At 43.8% G+C, this 16,629-nt stretch overlaps 1 protein-coding gene across 3 annotated transcripts in view; it reads left to right on the top strand.

Annotated features, from left to right (window-relative positions):
- Window positions 1-15,703, top strand: part of LOC144178981 (glycoprotein antigen BM86-like) — an 80,682-nt gene extending 64,979 nt beyond the window's left edge. For all 3 annotated transcript variants that reach the window (XM_077707131.1, XM_077707130.1, XM_077707129.1), the window contains 8 exons: window positions 1,855-1,997; window positions 3,253-3,423; window positions 7,100-7,177; window positions 10,778-10,862; window positions 11,417-11,466; window positions 12,606-12,708; window positions 13,380-13,419; window positions 15,397-15,703. In XM_077707131.1, coding sequence (XP_077563257.1) covers window positions 1,855-1,997; window positions 3,253-3,423; window positions 7,100-7,177; window positions 10,778-10,862; window positions 11,417-11,466; window positions 12,606-12,708; window positions 13,380-13,419; window positions 15,397-15,438 — 712 coding nt within the window. In that variant the 3' untranslated portion in view covers window positions 15,439-15,703. The remainder of the gene's footprint in view (window positions 1-1,854; window positions 1,998-3,252; window positions 3,424-7,099; window positions 7,178-10,777; window positions 10,863-11,416; window positions 11,467-12,605; window positions 12,709-13,379; window positions 13,420-15,396) is intronic.
- The last annotated feature ends 926 nt before the right edge of the window (window positions 15,704-16,629 follow it).

Raw genomic sequence — 16,629 nt, 5'->3', positions numbered from 1 at the left:
TTTGTTGGAATTTTGAGTCACGGAATGAATGTTTTGTATTCTCTACCAAAAGTAACCTTTCGGTTGCGCTGTCTAGTGGACTTGATGGTCGAAAACTGCGCTGTAGGTTGGTCACGTGGGAAACCAGGGAACGTCCAAGCTTGAGAGGCCTGGTTGCATCGAGGTGCTTACGCGTTTGTTCACGTTAAACCTAGATGGCGCCACCATACCGTGGCATGCCGTTTTGTGCCTTTGGTTTGTTTTTGACCCTCTTTAACCCGACTTGTTTTTGTTCTGGGAGAAAATCGTTGCCTGAAACATAGCGCTCGCTCGACAAATATGGTCACGTAAGACACCGTAGCGTCAATCAATCGGCCGGTATCGTCTGAGACGACCCCAAAGCTCCGCAGTTCTGTGGAGCTAAACAAGCATAGTGCGCGCAGTACCAACAGCAGTACGCATCGGTACTTCTACGTTTACGCGTCTTTCGTAACTTACACTGTTTGTCCCACCATTCTTACGGCTGCCAAAAGAATGTGCCCTAAAATTAAGCGCAAATGGCTCGTTCAGCAAGCATATAAACTCTGCCTAATTTGCGTTTGCGTTTGCCGCCCTCCGCCAATCGCAGAGCTGTCTCATGTGACATCATAGGTTCTGTTGCGGGAAATGAGCTAGTGGGCCGCATGGGCATTCCATTTTTTCCTAATTATGTAGCTTATTTGAGCGAAGTTTGCGTTAAAAGTGGTGTCAGTATGATTCTAACGAGGCAATCTTTTTAATGAACCAAACTTGTGTTTTCTCTTCCTGGCTCCTTTAACGCGCCGGCGCAACGTAGGCGATGAGGCGCGCCGTAGTGGAGGGCTCCGGATTAATTTTGACCACCTGGGGATCTTTAACGTGCGCCGAAATCTCGTACACACGGGCGTTTTTCCTTTTCGCCTCCATCAGAAAAGCGGCCGCCGCGATCGGGAATCGAACCCGCGACCTCGTGCTCAGCAGCGCAACGCCTTAGCCACTGTGCCACCGCGGCGGTCGCGGCACTTAGTTTTCTACCGCTAACCAGAGCGGAGCTACTTCGGAAATCTCATACTTCGATTGCCTCGGCAACCAGGCACAATCCGCTCTCGAATTAAGTTACGGTCGGGTAATCCCGGTTAAGCTTGGGGACCCACTTTTCGACGCGTTGGCGCTGCAGGCGTCCCACTCGCTCTTACTGTGAAGCTGGTGATGCGCTTGGCATTGAAAAAAAAAAAAAAAATAGAGGAAGCGATGGACGGACGCGTGTCTTTCACTCGGAGGAGTAATGGTGGCAATTTAAGAAGCATTGGCGCGCACAGATGCGCGAATGGGCGCAAGAAAGAAGGTACTGCAGAAAGTCGCTGCCTTAGGAACATGCAGCCCGATTTCCTCGATCCTGAACGCGCTTTCCGCGGTCGCTATTTCGACGTCACTATGGTAGATTGCAAACGAAGCTGTTTTGTTCCGTGCATTCTTTAAACTGCGTCCAGCTTCGCAGGTCATTCTTCTTCACACAGTGGAACGGCACTGATTTTTTTTCTTCTTTTCTTTTTCGTCCTTTTCGCTATCTCAGGGTTGTGGCGTCATTAGTGTTTTTGTATATATTGCAGACCGCAATAAATATGCACAGTTAGGCAGCGCCTCCACTGTGTTTTTTCTTTTACCCTCGTTCCTTCGCTGTTTTCACCGATATGTCATTCAACAAACTAGCCGAAACTCAAGCTTTATTCACACAAACCATGTCGACGGAGATCGTTTGCAGTTACGCCCTACGTTTAAGAAGGCGCGGATATTCCACAAAAGTATAAAATAAAAGAAATTTAAAATTCTTTTGTTTTCGTTTTTCTCGCCTCGAAGAGAAACCATGGACATCCAGCTCGTGTTTACAGAGGAACCCCCTCCAGCTCTTCTCAACAGGATACAACAGTGTGAAAATGGAGACAGCGAAAGCGGGTGTTACTTTCCACCTGGCTTGTACTTAGTGAATGGTACAGCGTCAGGTAAGCGGCCCACATTTGATTTCATTCATGCTGGAAGCTGGTTAAGATAAAAGTTCGAAGAAGAAGGCACCGTAACAGCTTTGAACAGACAACACTGTTGCATGTGTTTTGCATGTGTTTATGTTTTTTGTTGTTGTTGCATGGTTGTTTGTTCGCGGTTTTATTGAATATGTGTGTGTTTGAGGTTTTGTATTGCTACTGGGATACAATTTTTTTCTTCAGTGTCAGCTACATTCCAATTCACTTTGCTCATTTTATTTTCCACTTTCTTTTCAACGTGCTCAATATTCGCCCCTTGAACTGCGTCAGTTTTTGTCCTTTCTTGGCATAAATTCTTTAGAGATTTCGCTTAAATGCACTGTTTCGTCTATTCGTTTTTCCTGCACATTCTGCATTGTTATTTTGCTTTAAATTGTGATTTGACATACAATACAGTGTAGTGTGCCCAGTTTTTCCTATTTTCCTTTTTTTCCTTTCCTTTTTCTTTCTTTTTTTTGTTTTTCTTCGTTCCATCCTTTTTCGTCTTTTTTTCTTTTCTTCTCGTTCTTTTCTTTTAATTTAGTCGGTCTGGTAATGTTACGACATGAGTTCTTGGTTTGTATTGCTCTGTTGTTACATTGGCTCTCTAAGTGTAACTCTGAGACTGTGATTATTTAAATTGTCTTAGGTGCTTTCATTGTATTTTTTCTATGTAATTATATATCGAGGGTCCCGGTGTAGTATCAACTATGGGACCCTCGTCTAGATATATCTCCACATGTAAGCTTCCCCTTTTACAAGAGTCAATAAACTTCTTCTTCTTAAAAAACTGCACCCGCGCAGGATGTGTCAGAACTAAAGCGGAAAGTGAGCGCCTGGTTTCATTCTGCTGCAGTTTCTCGCGAGCACAGGAGTATAAAGAATTTGACAACATAATTTACACAGATGCGTCAAAGTCGCTTCAAATTTACCGAGGGAAGGAATCACATTTTAATGTCACTCACACGCAGAAACGCTTACGTTTGTTATCTTCTAGGGTGCGCCATGTCTGGCCACCCGGGTTTACATTCAAGCTAAAAATTAACCTTGGGCCTGTGACTTCATTCTGAAAGTACAGCTGCAATTTCTTTTTATTTGTTGGTCCTCGCTGCTTATTGTTTTTATTTCTTAACTTTTATGTGCTTTTCACGTCTATGAGCGGTAATATATTCTGCTGCATGATGTATTTGATGTTCTCTTTCTTCTTTTATATGGAAATCATGCGTTCACTCGTCAGACCCGCAACCTCTGGACATGTGCCCGACATATTTCAGCAAGACTGCGGCAGTTTCCGAAGAGGCGTACGAATGTCGCTACGAAGGAGGTGGAGCGTATACGTTTCTATGCATTCAAGATGGCGGGGAAAATTTTGTTAAACATGGACATCTCAAGATCCAAGACTGTGACGGTAAGCATGATAGTATCCCACAGCCACTCAAATAATAATTAATCGGAATTTTTCACTGGTTGCATGAACCTTTTGGGAGCGGCTACCGCGGGTGGAAAAGCTATCTGGGCAACGTAGAAGATTTGACGCCGAACGTTAACCAAGCAACCCTAGTTACTTGAACAGCTTCGCTCATCCACGGTAGTAGATATATATGAGTGAAGCCTGAATTGGAGCCATTTAGCTTTTTTAGCTTGGCCGGTGCAACAATTTAACGAAGTTAATTCTTCCACGAAACGGCTCCCATGAAGATTTTATATTAAAACACAGATGTTTTATCCAGAGGTATCGAAGCAATTAGGAAAATAAAAATTTCGATTCTAAATCATATTCTTTCAAGAGTGTTGAAAGGTAGGAACAAACGTTTTCTTGGCAAAAAACACTTTTATTCCTGAGCCTTGACGATCGCTGGCCCATGTTTTATTTAAATTTTATTTCTTGAGTACACACCGACCAAAATACTTCTTGATTCTCATTTCCTTACCAAGGCTTCTTTGCGGTTTTTGAAAGAGAGCATCTACCGAAATAAATATATTCAAAGTAGCTATGCCGAAGGCAAATCAACAACCCACCGGTTCATAAGTCAGTTTGGAGTTTTTGACGACAGCACGGAGAGTGTATAACGCAGCAATCGCGTCACCTGTGGGTGAAGCACTGCCCCCTCGCTTGTCGCCAGTGTCGCCGTCTGGTTCAATTACCCAGGTTTTCCCTGAAATCTTCTGCGTGGTGCGCAGCCCAAACGTCGCAGCACCAAGAAATCGACGAAGGTCCGCAGTTACGAAGTCGCATTACGTATTTCAGGCGCAAAATATATCGTCCTAAACGTATTAAACTGAAGTGGTACTATAAGACTTTGGCTGGGAAAGAAATAAAATCATGTACCCCTCAGTCTAACCACGACGATGGTCGCACGCGAAGCTTTCCCGTGGTGGGCTGTTTGGTTGGCCTATCGCACACTGCGGGTATGTGCAACTGCGGAAATACGCACCACTTTTTCTAGAATACCCAAAGCAACTCTCGGGTGTGCACTCCGTAAGCCCAGCGTTTGGGGTTAAGGTGCTCGGCGTGAATCAGTACCTCCTGCTTGGCGTTCGTTTCGGCCACGTCGAAATGCAGCAATCGGATATACGCCGGTTCCATAACGCGAGAGACCCAGCTTCGATTCCTGCCACGGGAAGCGGGCTTTTTTTTTTTTTTTTTTTTTTGTAGCGAAAGCTACACTACGCTACCTCGGGCGCTCTTCGGCGCCCGGCACAGAGCAGCGGCCCGATGGCGGGGAGAGATAGGTATCAGGGGAAAGATAGGCTTATTCGTGGATGAAACCAGCGCGAACTTCAACGAAGACGAAGAAAGGGGACCGCAAAGACAGCCGCTTGTCTTAAAACTAATCTTTAATATCAACAATGGCGAATATAAATACTTAACACAATAAAAACACTTCGCATGAGCAAAACAAGTTTTTAAAAGCCACGGTGATAAGGCAACCAGACAGACACCGGCCACAGTCAAGGCTCATGCAGATGTACAATCTCTTTGGGATGAAGACACACGCTTGCTTGGCTGACAAGATTGTCTACTCTTTCTGCTGCGTGGAACGCTTCCATAATTTCACGGGGCGTTTGTTCATGGTGCCTAAATAAAGTGTCAGTGGCAGGAAAACTAGGTTTACATCCGCGGCACTTAGTGCAATGTGAATAAAGATGGGACGATGGGGGCCGTTTAATGACATTTCACGATCTCTCACACGCACAGTGATACAACTTGTGTTCCATTTTCTTGGTTTTTGTTTAAGTTCGTGCTGGTTTCAACCAACAAGGCCTTTCCAACTAGCCCAACTTGCAAATCTCCTGTCCAGAGATAGTCGAGGAAGGAACGGAGGCGTGCGCGGTAGCCGTGTGGCCACCTGGCGGAGCGCTTGGCACGGAGCAGCGCCCCGATAGCGGGGAGAGATAGGCGGCAGGGAAGAGATAAAGGCGAGGAGGGTACGGAGATGTGCGCGCAACCCGTGTCGCCACCTGGCTGAGGAACGCGAGGAGGCCGCCGCCGCAGCGGTAAGCCCGCGCCACAAAGGAAGGCCAGGAGGTTAGTTGTGGCGCAAACCCGTGTGCGATGGAGGAAGACTAATATCCAGCTGTGGTCTTCCGCAAAGCGGCGAGGCCTAAAAAATGCCATGAGGTGAAAAAAGATGATGAATAAGCCGTGTATTCATTGCAAACATGTCTGTATACCATTGCGGAATCACACCTCGACCCCACCTCGACAATGGGCCTAGCCAGGGCAGTGAAGCTTTCGCTATCAACTAGGGTTAACTAAAGCTAAATCGCAGCAATTTTTTTCTTTAGCTTCACCCACAATCATTGATTGTCATCGTCAGAGCAAGTTGGCCTTCATGCAGGGCTCATTGGCGAAAATGGTATCAATGAGGACCCTAAAGCTTAGATTTAAAAGCAAATTTCGTAGAATACTGTATCCTGCCCAATCGTCTTACTAAGTCTTCATTTTATGTACAGAAATCTGTGTCTGTGGATGTGTGAAACAGGACTCCTAACCTCTTTTAAGTTTTCATTTTTGTTAATGTTCACTTTTATTTCACCTGACATCGGCAATAATTTACAAAGCAGTGCTGAGACCTGTGTTGCACACTTTCGCATGTGCATATAATGACTAGGAGGTGCACCGTGACGTCGCAAGTGGTTGGGATAGTAGCTAGAAAAGGCCATCAAACATCCTGTAGCTTCCGGCCAAATGACCTACATAAGAAGAAGCAACTCATAAATACAAAGTGTGAAAGATCACAATTATTACTACCGTTGCCATGGTGAGGATGGTGAACTACCCAACCTGATTGCGAAAGCTAGGAGCCACTATAAGTGTTGGGATTGGTAATCATGTATATATTAAGTTTTATACGATGTGGCATGTCCTCTCAGTAGATTGGCCAAGAAGCTGTTAAGTGAGTATTATATACTTAGGTGAGCTACCACGAAAATAGAAGTGCATTTGTGGTTGTATTTATGGCTCATAAACAAGCAACCAATGATCATTATGCGTTCTGAAGTTTTTTCCCATCACGTCACAAGACGAATACAAAGAGGAAGAGTGACTATAGGCCAACCAGAGCTTGGGATAATGCTAGTTTGGTTTTGACTTGAAAAATATGAAAAAAAAATGACCTGCACTGGTTTGTTTAATTCTTCATCCTTGGCCAGAGCAGCGCGGGCAGTGTTTCAAGACCATAGGCAAAGTTCGCATTGGGCCAAGGGCTCGGGATTGAGCTATTTTGGAATTTAAAATAATGAGCTTCGCGTAAAAGTTGCTGATTGGAGTGACCCGACGCCACGAAGCTGTGCTCTTGTATAGGCAAAAGGCATTCGAGAGGAATAAGCGTACATAGCAGACAAAGGATTTATGCTGTGCTGAAACGTGATCTGTGTAAAGTTTTCGGGTTGTCTGATTCTAGTATAGTGCCAGAGACTCTTGTAATTGAACCGGAACTATAAAATCTACAAAGGCTAGTAGCGTTCCAAATTTAGATTTTTTTCATTTTCTTTTGATTTAAGTCATATTTAGCTTACTATAGGTGTAGTACGTTTTAAATTGATTGTGTTGGCCATTTTATGTGCTTTTTTATTCATAGGAAGCATGAAAAACACGACTGACCCATTGACGGCTGTTCCATCTTCGCATTCAGTGCTTGCATCATCTTCTGAAGCAGGTTTGTATCACATTCGCCAACCAGTTCATCAGTGGTGCCCGAAACGCAATCGGAGCTTCACAAAGACGTCGGGATTTTTAACATTAGTTTTTTTTTATTTCGTGAGAAACATAAGCTAAGACGTGAGGCGTTTTCCTAAAACGCTGAGGCCTTTTCTAAAAGGTGTGGAGAGGCCCGTAGAGACTTGATGCCTAATATTTTTCCGGTGGTTGATGCGTTGTTGTGTCATCGCCCCCTGCGGGCAAATATTTTTCTGTCAATTTTTTGGATATCTTCTTTTAACAATCATTCCATCTCTAGGCACTGCGCTTCTTTGCATTTCACTCCTGAGGTACCACTGGAATTACACTCAGTTTCTTTTTTAACCGTAGGAACTTTGTTGCGATAGAATGCCCGTTGGCATAAAAATAACCCATTTACAGATACAGATGAGCACCTGCCTCTCGGAGGAAGGCAAGAAGGGAGCGGTGGCGGGGTCTCCAGAGGCACCGCTGGAGGTCGTGGGGTCTTCCGGGATGGAGGCCTGTGCCTCGAACGTGCCAACTTCTTACTGAGTCCAGTGAAGGACACTCCCATAATATATGATCCGTATCAGCTTGCTGGGCAGGAGCTGTGCAGAAGGGACAGGTGTCATCGAACGGGGCATGGTAGCGCGGTGGCCACGCCCGGGTCACAGCAGGTGAAGAATGACTCCAACACGAAGTCTGCTCAACAAAATCCCTTCTGAGAGAGCGTCTACTCGGGAATTCCGTTTCACACTGTGGAATGAGGGCCCGAGTGGCGCGACGCAGATCGTCCTTCGGCTGGAGAAAGTTTTCTAATGGACCGCTTGTTATCGTTGGCAGAGGTCGAGAAATACACGTATAGGGTGACAAGCCCTGTCCACTGCAATGTGAGCGGGGAGCGTAATGTGAGCAGGGAGCGGGGAGCGTAACAGCCGGAGGGGGCAGGTGTACGTTTCTAGCAATGTGTGGATGTCCCTCGAAATTGTGCAATTGCTGGATACTCGGCGTAAATCCCGTACCGCCTCCGTGCAGTTCTTATAGAGATGCGGGATGGAACCCACTGGGGCGCGCTGTAGGGCCGGCGTTAGTGCCGGTTGGCCATCCCAGATGGCTGTGAGCTCCACTAGTAGAGGTGGAAGGGTGCGGATGGTTTGGTAAAGGCCAGTTTGAGAGGCGTCTGGGTATATGGGACACTGCATCACAGTAGATAAAATGGCATACTGGGCCCCAGGATCCACTAAGGCCTCTACCATCATCGGCCGAAATGTACGCCAGATGAATGTAGTCCACTGGACAATGTGCCGAGCGTCTCATACCAGCTAAGCGATAGCTGCCTTGACAAGAATTTCTCATGCCGTCTGGCAGCCATTGTGAAGCGCTGGAAGAGTGTTCGGGCCGTTACGGACGAGGTATCTCGTGAGGAAACCACTTCAGCAGGCTTTCGCTGGGCCCATAGCTGCAAAAGTCGAAGGTCAGGTTTTCGCCTGGACTCCTCTATCCAAGTTTTTTGAGAGGCGTCATTCAGAGCTTAGCTAATAACAGCCATGGTATGTGGGCTGAACATCATGAGGTTGCTGTTGATGTTACCCCGAATTGGTCATCCTAATTCACCACTGGGCAGCTACGCCGAAGGCGACGCGTCGATTTCGGGGTAATTCTAAGCCTAATGGGGTGATGGTCACTGCACCAACAGTCTGCCTCTCGCTGCCTTTATACCCTATCACCCCCAAGCCACCATATTAAGTCGGGTGAGTACAGCGGCACCCGAGGATGAATACATCGGTGCATAGGGCACGAAATTTTATTAAGAAGCGTAAACTGAGCACACTCAAGTGGTCCAGTAACACACGCCCGCGTTCATTTGAGGCCCGCGTTCATTCGCATCACAATGCGACGCATTGTGATGTCCTCAGAGGGCATTCCAAGATCGCGAATTATTTTATGAAATACAGCGCTGAATTCTTCAGTCCAAAAAGAAAGCCACAATAAAAGGGACCGACAGTACCTACTCTGTTATACTTCAGAGGCAGCTATCCATGGAAAACTTAAAGTAGATGTTCACGCATTGTTGCTTCATATTTCCCAATTGTCCATAGGGCTAGTCAGCGCACCACTCCCCTTGCCATTTAAATGTAACAGCTGCTGCATGTCTTCAATTTTTTGTGAAGCGATGGCGGCAACGCCACACCAATGTTCGAGTTAGCAGCCTCTGATAGATAGCTACTATTTTTGATCAATCACCCAATCGCAGCGGTTGCTTCCTCATGTGTCACAGCAGCTTCGCGGTGCTCGCTATTTGCGTGCAGACGATGCCAACGACATTGCAAATAGTTCCGTAAACGCTCTCAGACAGCTTTCTTTACATTACCAAGAGAACAAAAGAGGCTCAGGGTATTCAATCACGGTTTAGACGGAAAGCTTGTGCGCGAGTCACAGTGCCCGGATTCTGCAAATGGGGCCTCACAACAACACCTGTGGATGTCATATTGAACTGGCCTCAAGAAGGGAAACATGCATTGTTTTTGCGTCGTAACCTATCGTAATAAATTGAACTGGCGTCATGTGGTAAAAAAATTTTATTCACTTTAGCATTGTGAAAGGGACCTTGTAGAGCTTCCTATAAAGGCTTTTAGTCTTTCCTTCACGTATGGAAGCACTGCGAAAGCGCAAAGTTATCGCCAGCACGGAGCGACACTCGTGATTTGCTCTGTGCAGCAGATCCGCCTACCCTTTCTGGTTTGCTTTATTAAGTATGTTTTCTTCAGTGGCTATCGAATGCGTTCCTCGCTACAACTGGAACAAAGCAGGCCAATAGCCACTGCGATTCTGTGACGTAATTAGGGCGCTGGGAGAACACGAAGACCGGAAAAGATGCATTTTTTAGCAAAGTGCTATATTATCTCACAGGTATAGACCAGCAATTTTTAGCTGAAGTACATTGTGACCTCCGATTCTACGTACTGGATGTGATGGTTGACTACATTCTGAAAGAATATAAGCCTAAGAAAAATAGCTTAAAAGAATGTTGCAGGGTCCCTTAAAGTTCGACATTTGTAACAGTGGCACAGAAATATGAGCAGACATACTGTCAGTAAATTTATTGACGGGTACCTACGATTCTACACCTGTCAGGGCATCTATACTCGTTTATTAGGAACGGAATGAAATGAGGTTGCAGCGAAAGTTTCAGTTCTGTGACGGAAACAAAGTAGCACTACAACTACGGCAGTTTTGCCTCAGGGTTCGCTCGTGTCATCTGAGGCATCAATTTCTTTCCGAAACGTAGGTTCAAAAGGTGGGAGAATTTAAAGGAAGGCAATACACGTGATAACGAAAAAAATAGGACACCTTTTAAATACCACCGAAAAAAATTAATTGTTCCGTGGTAATAAAGCAGCCTGTGAGAAATACGTATGCATCCCGCAAGTGGGCAATCAAAGCATTGCGCAACTGCAAGTCTCCTCAAAATTCCTAAATGTGTAATATTTTCAAGAACAGCAAACAAAAATTTGTAGGTGACCCTGAGTTGTCCCTGTTTTCATCAAAAGTAAAATGTGTGTTTTTTTTTGTTGTGGTTTTGATATACTGATTACAGATCAGAGCACTACTGTAGAAAGCGCCACAAGTACATGGACTTCAAATTCGTTTCCGGAAGACGGCACAGCGGGAGACAAACGCGCGTAAGTGCTATGAAATGGCCATAACTTTCTGTTCTACCGATTTAAAATTAAGTGAACTGATATTTATAGACGTTATTCAAGTAGGGTCACCTATTCAAATGTAATAAATGTCACCGCTTTGTGGAAGTCAACTCGTGTATCTTTTGTATACGGCATAGATCCGGGGTGCAACAATTTTTGGCAACAGAATAACGCCACTTTTGTTTTTAGCTAACATTGGAGAGCGTGCATGATTTCTGTAAGATGAATTTGAAATAAAAATAACTGTAACAAGTTTGGGATGACATAGATGAGCGTTACTAATCTTAGCATGTAAATTATGCCTACCGATTGACTAGGAGGTACACTAAAAGTTTGTTCGAAAAGAAAATGCTCTGACCCTGCATGCAGTAACAGTAGAGTAAATACTGCCAGCAGCACACCTGTTACAACCTTAATCCTTTTAATTTGAATAATATTTAGCCTTTTGGGTTTGACTACTGTTTTGACTGCTACTTCATTGATTGGTGTCATGGGATCTTTTGTCACAAGCAATCAACTTTTTTCGGGCGCAGCGAAAAGCCGGTTGACGATCCCATGCATACAGAACACGAAGAAAAACTTGGTAAGAACTTTGTCACATTGATTACCTTTTTAGCGTTAGGCCGGTCCGGCTGATTGAATGAGCCTGTAATATTGTATCAAAACTGGTGAATTCCGAACTCCTGTTATTAAAGAAAGCGTCTATCGATATCACGTTGCCAATAACATGCATGCGTTCTGCCCCCAACTTCAGGCGATTGGGGTATTTACATATTTTGTCACTGTCAGCGTAATGAAATTCCAGAAAATCCTTCATGCAGAAGCCGTAATACCTACCAGCACATATACGAAAACAAACGAAATACCTTGTATACCCAGAGACATTTTACGCATATACGAAACCCTATGATCAAATTCCTAAAAGTCTAGATACATTGAAACGTCCACATTTCAACTTGTGGTTTTTTCTGCAATGCATTTTGTTTATTCTGTCCTTTAATGACGTTTTTAGCGCTGAACTTGGCTTGGAAAAAGAGCAGCTGCTTCTTCTGCAAGATTTGATAAGACTAACCCTGTTTAGTCTTGCGATATCTTTTATATTTCTTGACTTTGCATGAAATGGTCTTGCCAATCTCCTCGTGGGCTCTTTCAAAATCACTTTTACCGGTGTGTTGTTTGTGAACTTTTTAATAAATCTCACTAGGAATCAAAAGGCTGCTCGAGAAAAAATATCTCGCCCGCAGATTTTCTTTATAATGTCTCATCTTTCGGCGAATTTGCAATAAAGGCACCAGCATTTTTTATTTGGAATGAATATCGGGAATTTTATGTCTAATTGTTATTCACTGAAAATTTTATACTGCGGTGTGTTTACATTCGTCTATAACTGAACAAAAAAGCTGCAGTGATTAAGTTGGTGGCTGAACATTGAGTGACTGATTAGTTCCTTATTAACCATAGGAATGCCTTACTTTTTGCTTAACTGATGCTTTGTAGTGGCATCAGCCGCGCAAAGATGGTTGTTCTCAATATCTTATGAGAAGAACCAAAAGATATTTTGTTGTGCTACTTGGCAAGGTATTGTAACTCCTGCATAAAATCAGCATTTATATTGAATGTGGTGATGCTCCTTCAAACAATTTTTGTGAGGTCGCAGTGGGAGCGCTTACAGACATTTGTAACTGTTTGCACTTTGATGCTCGTGTTCTTCCGCCAAAACAGCAGGTTGGGTGTGGCCAGTGGTTGGGCCGCTACTTGTCATCCTGTTAATTGGTGTTCTGGTTCTGGTCACCCTGATCGGGGTCTTGATCCTGAGGAGAAAGAAGTAAGTCGCAAGCCCCCAAAACTCGTCCTTTTAGTAATGACGGATCGCTCATATTCCGTTCATAAAGCAAACACTACTTTTTGACCGCTGTTACCGCAGTTTGGCCGTCTAGCAGAAATTGCTTGCGACGCTTACTCGATTTGTTACGCTTCCACCCCTGTCCAACCAGCCATAACTTTTTCTTTTCTCCTAGAATTTTTGTTTCAAGAAGATGAAATTACAAGCCATAGAAACATTCAACCCATAGAAGTGTTAGCTTATTAGTCAAGAGCATATCGAAAAAAAAACACTCAACAGTTTATTCATCAAATTATTTTTAGTGAGTACTACTTGAGTTAATTTATTTTGCTGGCCTAGGAAAATAGGAGGGAATAGCGTTTCTGCTTCAACATTTCATGCATATTTTGCAGAATGCATAGATTACGGTTCAACCAAAAGCTTCCCACGAATTTATGTCTGAACTACGCACCATAAGTGCCAAATTTCTGCCGTGCTAGAACATCCCTGTTAAGTTCTATCACCAAACAACCCAAGCGGCATACCAATTCACTTTTATACTTCCCGGGAGCCCGCAACTGGGTAAAAAGCCGGTCTCATGGTGTTCTTCATTTTTTTGCTCTGTTAACGGACTGTTTTGAATTTTATTTTCCTTTCTTCATTTTGTTTTTCAGAACTACGCCTGGAATACCGATGGAGACTATAAATGGCAGTGTGAGCAATTTCTTTTCTGATTTTTCAAACGCCTCATGCTAACTGTGTAGAAATCTGCCACCTGTAGTTTGCAAAGCAAATTTAAAGTCAAGTAGTTTTGAGTGGTCGTAGCTCTGGTCATCTTCCGGCACTGTCAGTGTCAGAGCATGCCTGGGATTTTTTTTCCTTGCCAAATACTACAGCATCTGGTGAAAGGTTGGAAATTGCTGGTTAGTTTAGGAAATCATTTCTCAGTCTTCAAGTAGTGTTTTCTTGGACAAGTATGTTTAGTTCTAGACATAATTTCCGCAATTTATCAAACCGGCTCTTGGCCCATACACCAGGACTTTCAGTCCCAATAAAGTTTATGCCTGTAAAAATTAGTTTTACGAATACGTGAAAGCAGACTTTAACACGTACATGTTTAGACATTTGCCTCCAAACAAGGATACTTGTCTTTGGAGGACTTTTCGCCACTCCATTTCAAATATCGTATGAAGATAAATTCGTCATATTTATTTTGCCCCTGCCGATAACTAAATAAAATATCTAAACACAAATTTCATTGTCTCTCGAAAGGTCAGTCTCAAGCGAAATAAATAACATTCGGCTCAGCCTAAACGGCTTTCCATAATAGCAATATATCACTTATGGTATAGTAGTAGAATGGACTGTATTGGAGAATCACTCCCTTTCAGATGCAGTTGAAAATGCCCGCGTGTCGAGATTTCGGCTCACGTTAAAGAAACCCCAGGAGGGCTAATTAATCTTGAGCCCTCAGCCATGGCTCACCTCTTAGACCAAGGCGTACCTTCGGCTCGTTAAACGTTTAAAATTCTGCATTTGTTTTCTTAAAGATCCCTAAGAAAAATAGATGAGAATGGTTACAAAAATTTAAACAAACATTCAGTACTCACGAGGAGGAGGACAAGAGAGAGGATTATTTAATAATAGAGAAAAGGTCAGCTTCACACAAATCAGGACTTGCTGCTTCAGATGGTCGGTGAAAATGTCATGAGTGTTAAAATATTTTAAAGAACAAGCACATGTACACTCACATATACAAAAACGAAGGTGGATAAGGAGAACGCCACCAACTGGCCCCCACTCCGGAAGCCTTCATCATGAAAGGCACGAAAGCTTTGAACCTTCGCGCCAAACTCTCTTTGTGTCTTTGCCCGAAATAACGCGCACTCTGTGGACGTCGCTTTGGGCCCCTCTCTGGGGGTGCGTTATGTGATTCTTAATCCTCCTCCGCCAAAACAGGACTCCCGCATAAACACATTCATGCAATAAATGTTTATACCCACACCACATAATCATCATCGTTATCATCAACAACAAATAAACGGCCTGGTTAGGTGCACTGCAGGGAGAAGGTCTCTCCCATTAACTTCCAACCGCTTCGGTCATGCGCTGCTCAAGTCCATTCTTTACCCGATAAATTTCCTTATTTTATCCCTCCGTCAACTTATTGTCCTCCCCCTTCTTCTAGTCTCGCCTGTCGGCCGCCAATTAAAAGAATACAGTCGCTGTTTTGTACCACGATGAAGTCGTATCAAATAAGTACGTTGATCAATTTCACGTACCGCGCCCTCCCCCAAAGCGCTTCCTACAAATATATACAGGCCATACGTCTGCCATGTACATACGTCCGCCACGCGCGTTAGACGGGTGGTAAGTGGAGCCGAACCAAATCTAGGAATCATATTTACAACATAGTCACTCTTTCTGTTCGATGTTTTTGCCCATGTTGAATGCTAAATTGCTTTTATCTGATGTCAGTCTTGGCAGTTGCGTCATACAGATTGAAAGGAATGAAAAAAAATCTGTTCAGACTTGCCCAGAAAGTATGGCCCTGTTCTTTGACCGCATTGTGTTTATTTTTCTATATAGCGTATTGAGCTCCGAGAACAGGGTTCAACCAAAAGCTTTATACAATAAAAAAATAAATTCTGCAATACCATTCAAAGGGTTCCTAAATTTCTGGAATTTCAGGAATCACGGCAATACCAGAGCGTCCCTGTCCAGGAATGCTGACCTCAGGAAGCCACGAAACGTCGCTACTGCTGCAATAGATATCTGGAACCATTTCAGAGTGTGATTTCATAATTTCAATTTTTAATGTAATTAAGGTCACAGGATGTGCACTTAATATTATTCATCAAATACGGAGACTTGACTTTTTGCTGGCAACCCAACGGCCCCACTTTCAGCGAGTTGACAGCAAACACCATTATTCCATTGCTGCTAGAACATATTCTTCACATTCTAAATAAAAAGATATTGCTATCATTCACATTTACACCATGTCTGATTAACGAGTTTTTCATTCAATAAAAATAAGGTAGTTTCTATTATCACGGCAACCCTGAAAATTACCGCCAGAAACTTCTCACGGCAGTCGCCTCTCATCGGCTAAGCACGCTATCCGGAGATTCTATGGGATAAGTATTCTCTAAAAAGCAACATTTCAAGCTGTCCCGGTAGCGGTGTGGTATAGTACTTGTGTTTAAACGAGAAGGCTGAATTTCGAGTCCGACAGTGCCAAAAAGTTTGTTCGTAGCTTTCGGAATTTTTCGGCCATCGTGATTTTGTTAATGCTTCTTTTTACTCTGTTTTTTACTATATCAAGAGATTGACGCAGGATTTCTATAACGTGTTGGATTACGTTTAAGATAGGTTGCGTTCTGTGTCGTTGGGGTGGGTTAGGTTGGGTTTGTGGCAGTTGGGCTGGATTTGGGTAGGTTATGATGCGTTAGGTTAGGTTACGTTAGGTTCGGTGAGGTGATGTTATGTTAGGTTACGTTGGGACGTAATATTATTCAGCGAATCTTAGGCCAGCCAGCTTTTATGGTAACTGCCGGGAGAATTTCCCAGAGGTAATTCTCACGGCTGCCTTAGATTAGACGCAGCCTAAAAATTAATTCATGCACCAATTTCGTGTTTTGAATGACCTGCGGATGTTTTTCCGCTTCCACAGAAAGTTCAGAAAACCCGTCGAACGAAGTTGCATGTAAAGAGATATCGGTTGCAGCGTTCATGTCATGAATTACTCTTTCGTGTTGGCGATAACGGCAACTTTCGAAGGTCTCTTCTAAGCCCGAAAGATAGATAGAGTTAATCACCACCGCTGCAGGCATTTGTCTACAGCAATAAAGTTATGCGGAGTGAACCTTCCTTCTCAAAATGGTCTTAGTGCTAGATATCTTGCCACAGCGACTTCGTTGT

The sequence above is a fragment of the Haemaphysalis longicornis genome, unplaced genomic scaffold, assembly GCF_048455015.1.
Source record: "Haemaphysalis longicornis isolate Haplotype H1 unplaced genomic scaffold, Haemaphysalis longicornis Haplotype H1 scaffold_4, whole genome shotgun sequence".
In the NCBI taxonomy this organism is placed as follows: Eukaryota; Metazoa; Arthropoda; class Arachnida; order Ixodida; family Ixodidae; genus Haemaphysalis; species Haemaphysalis longicornis.
Note: the sequence above shows the minus strand (reverse complement) of the source record. Positions and strands in the feature narration are given on the sequence as shown.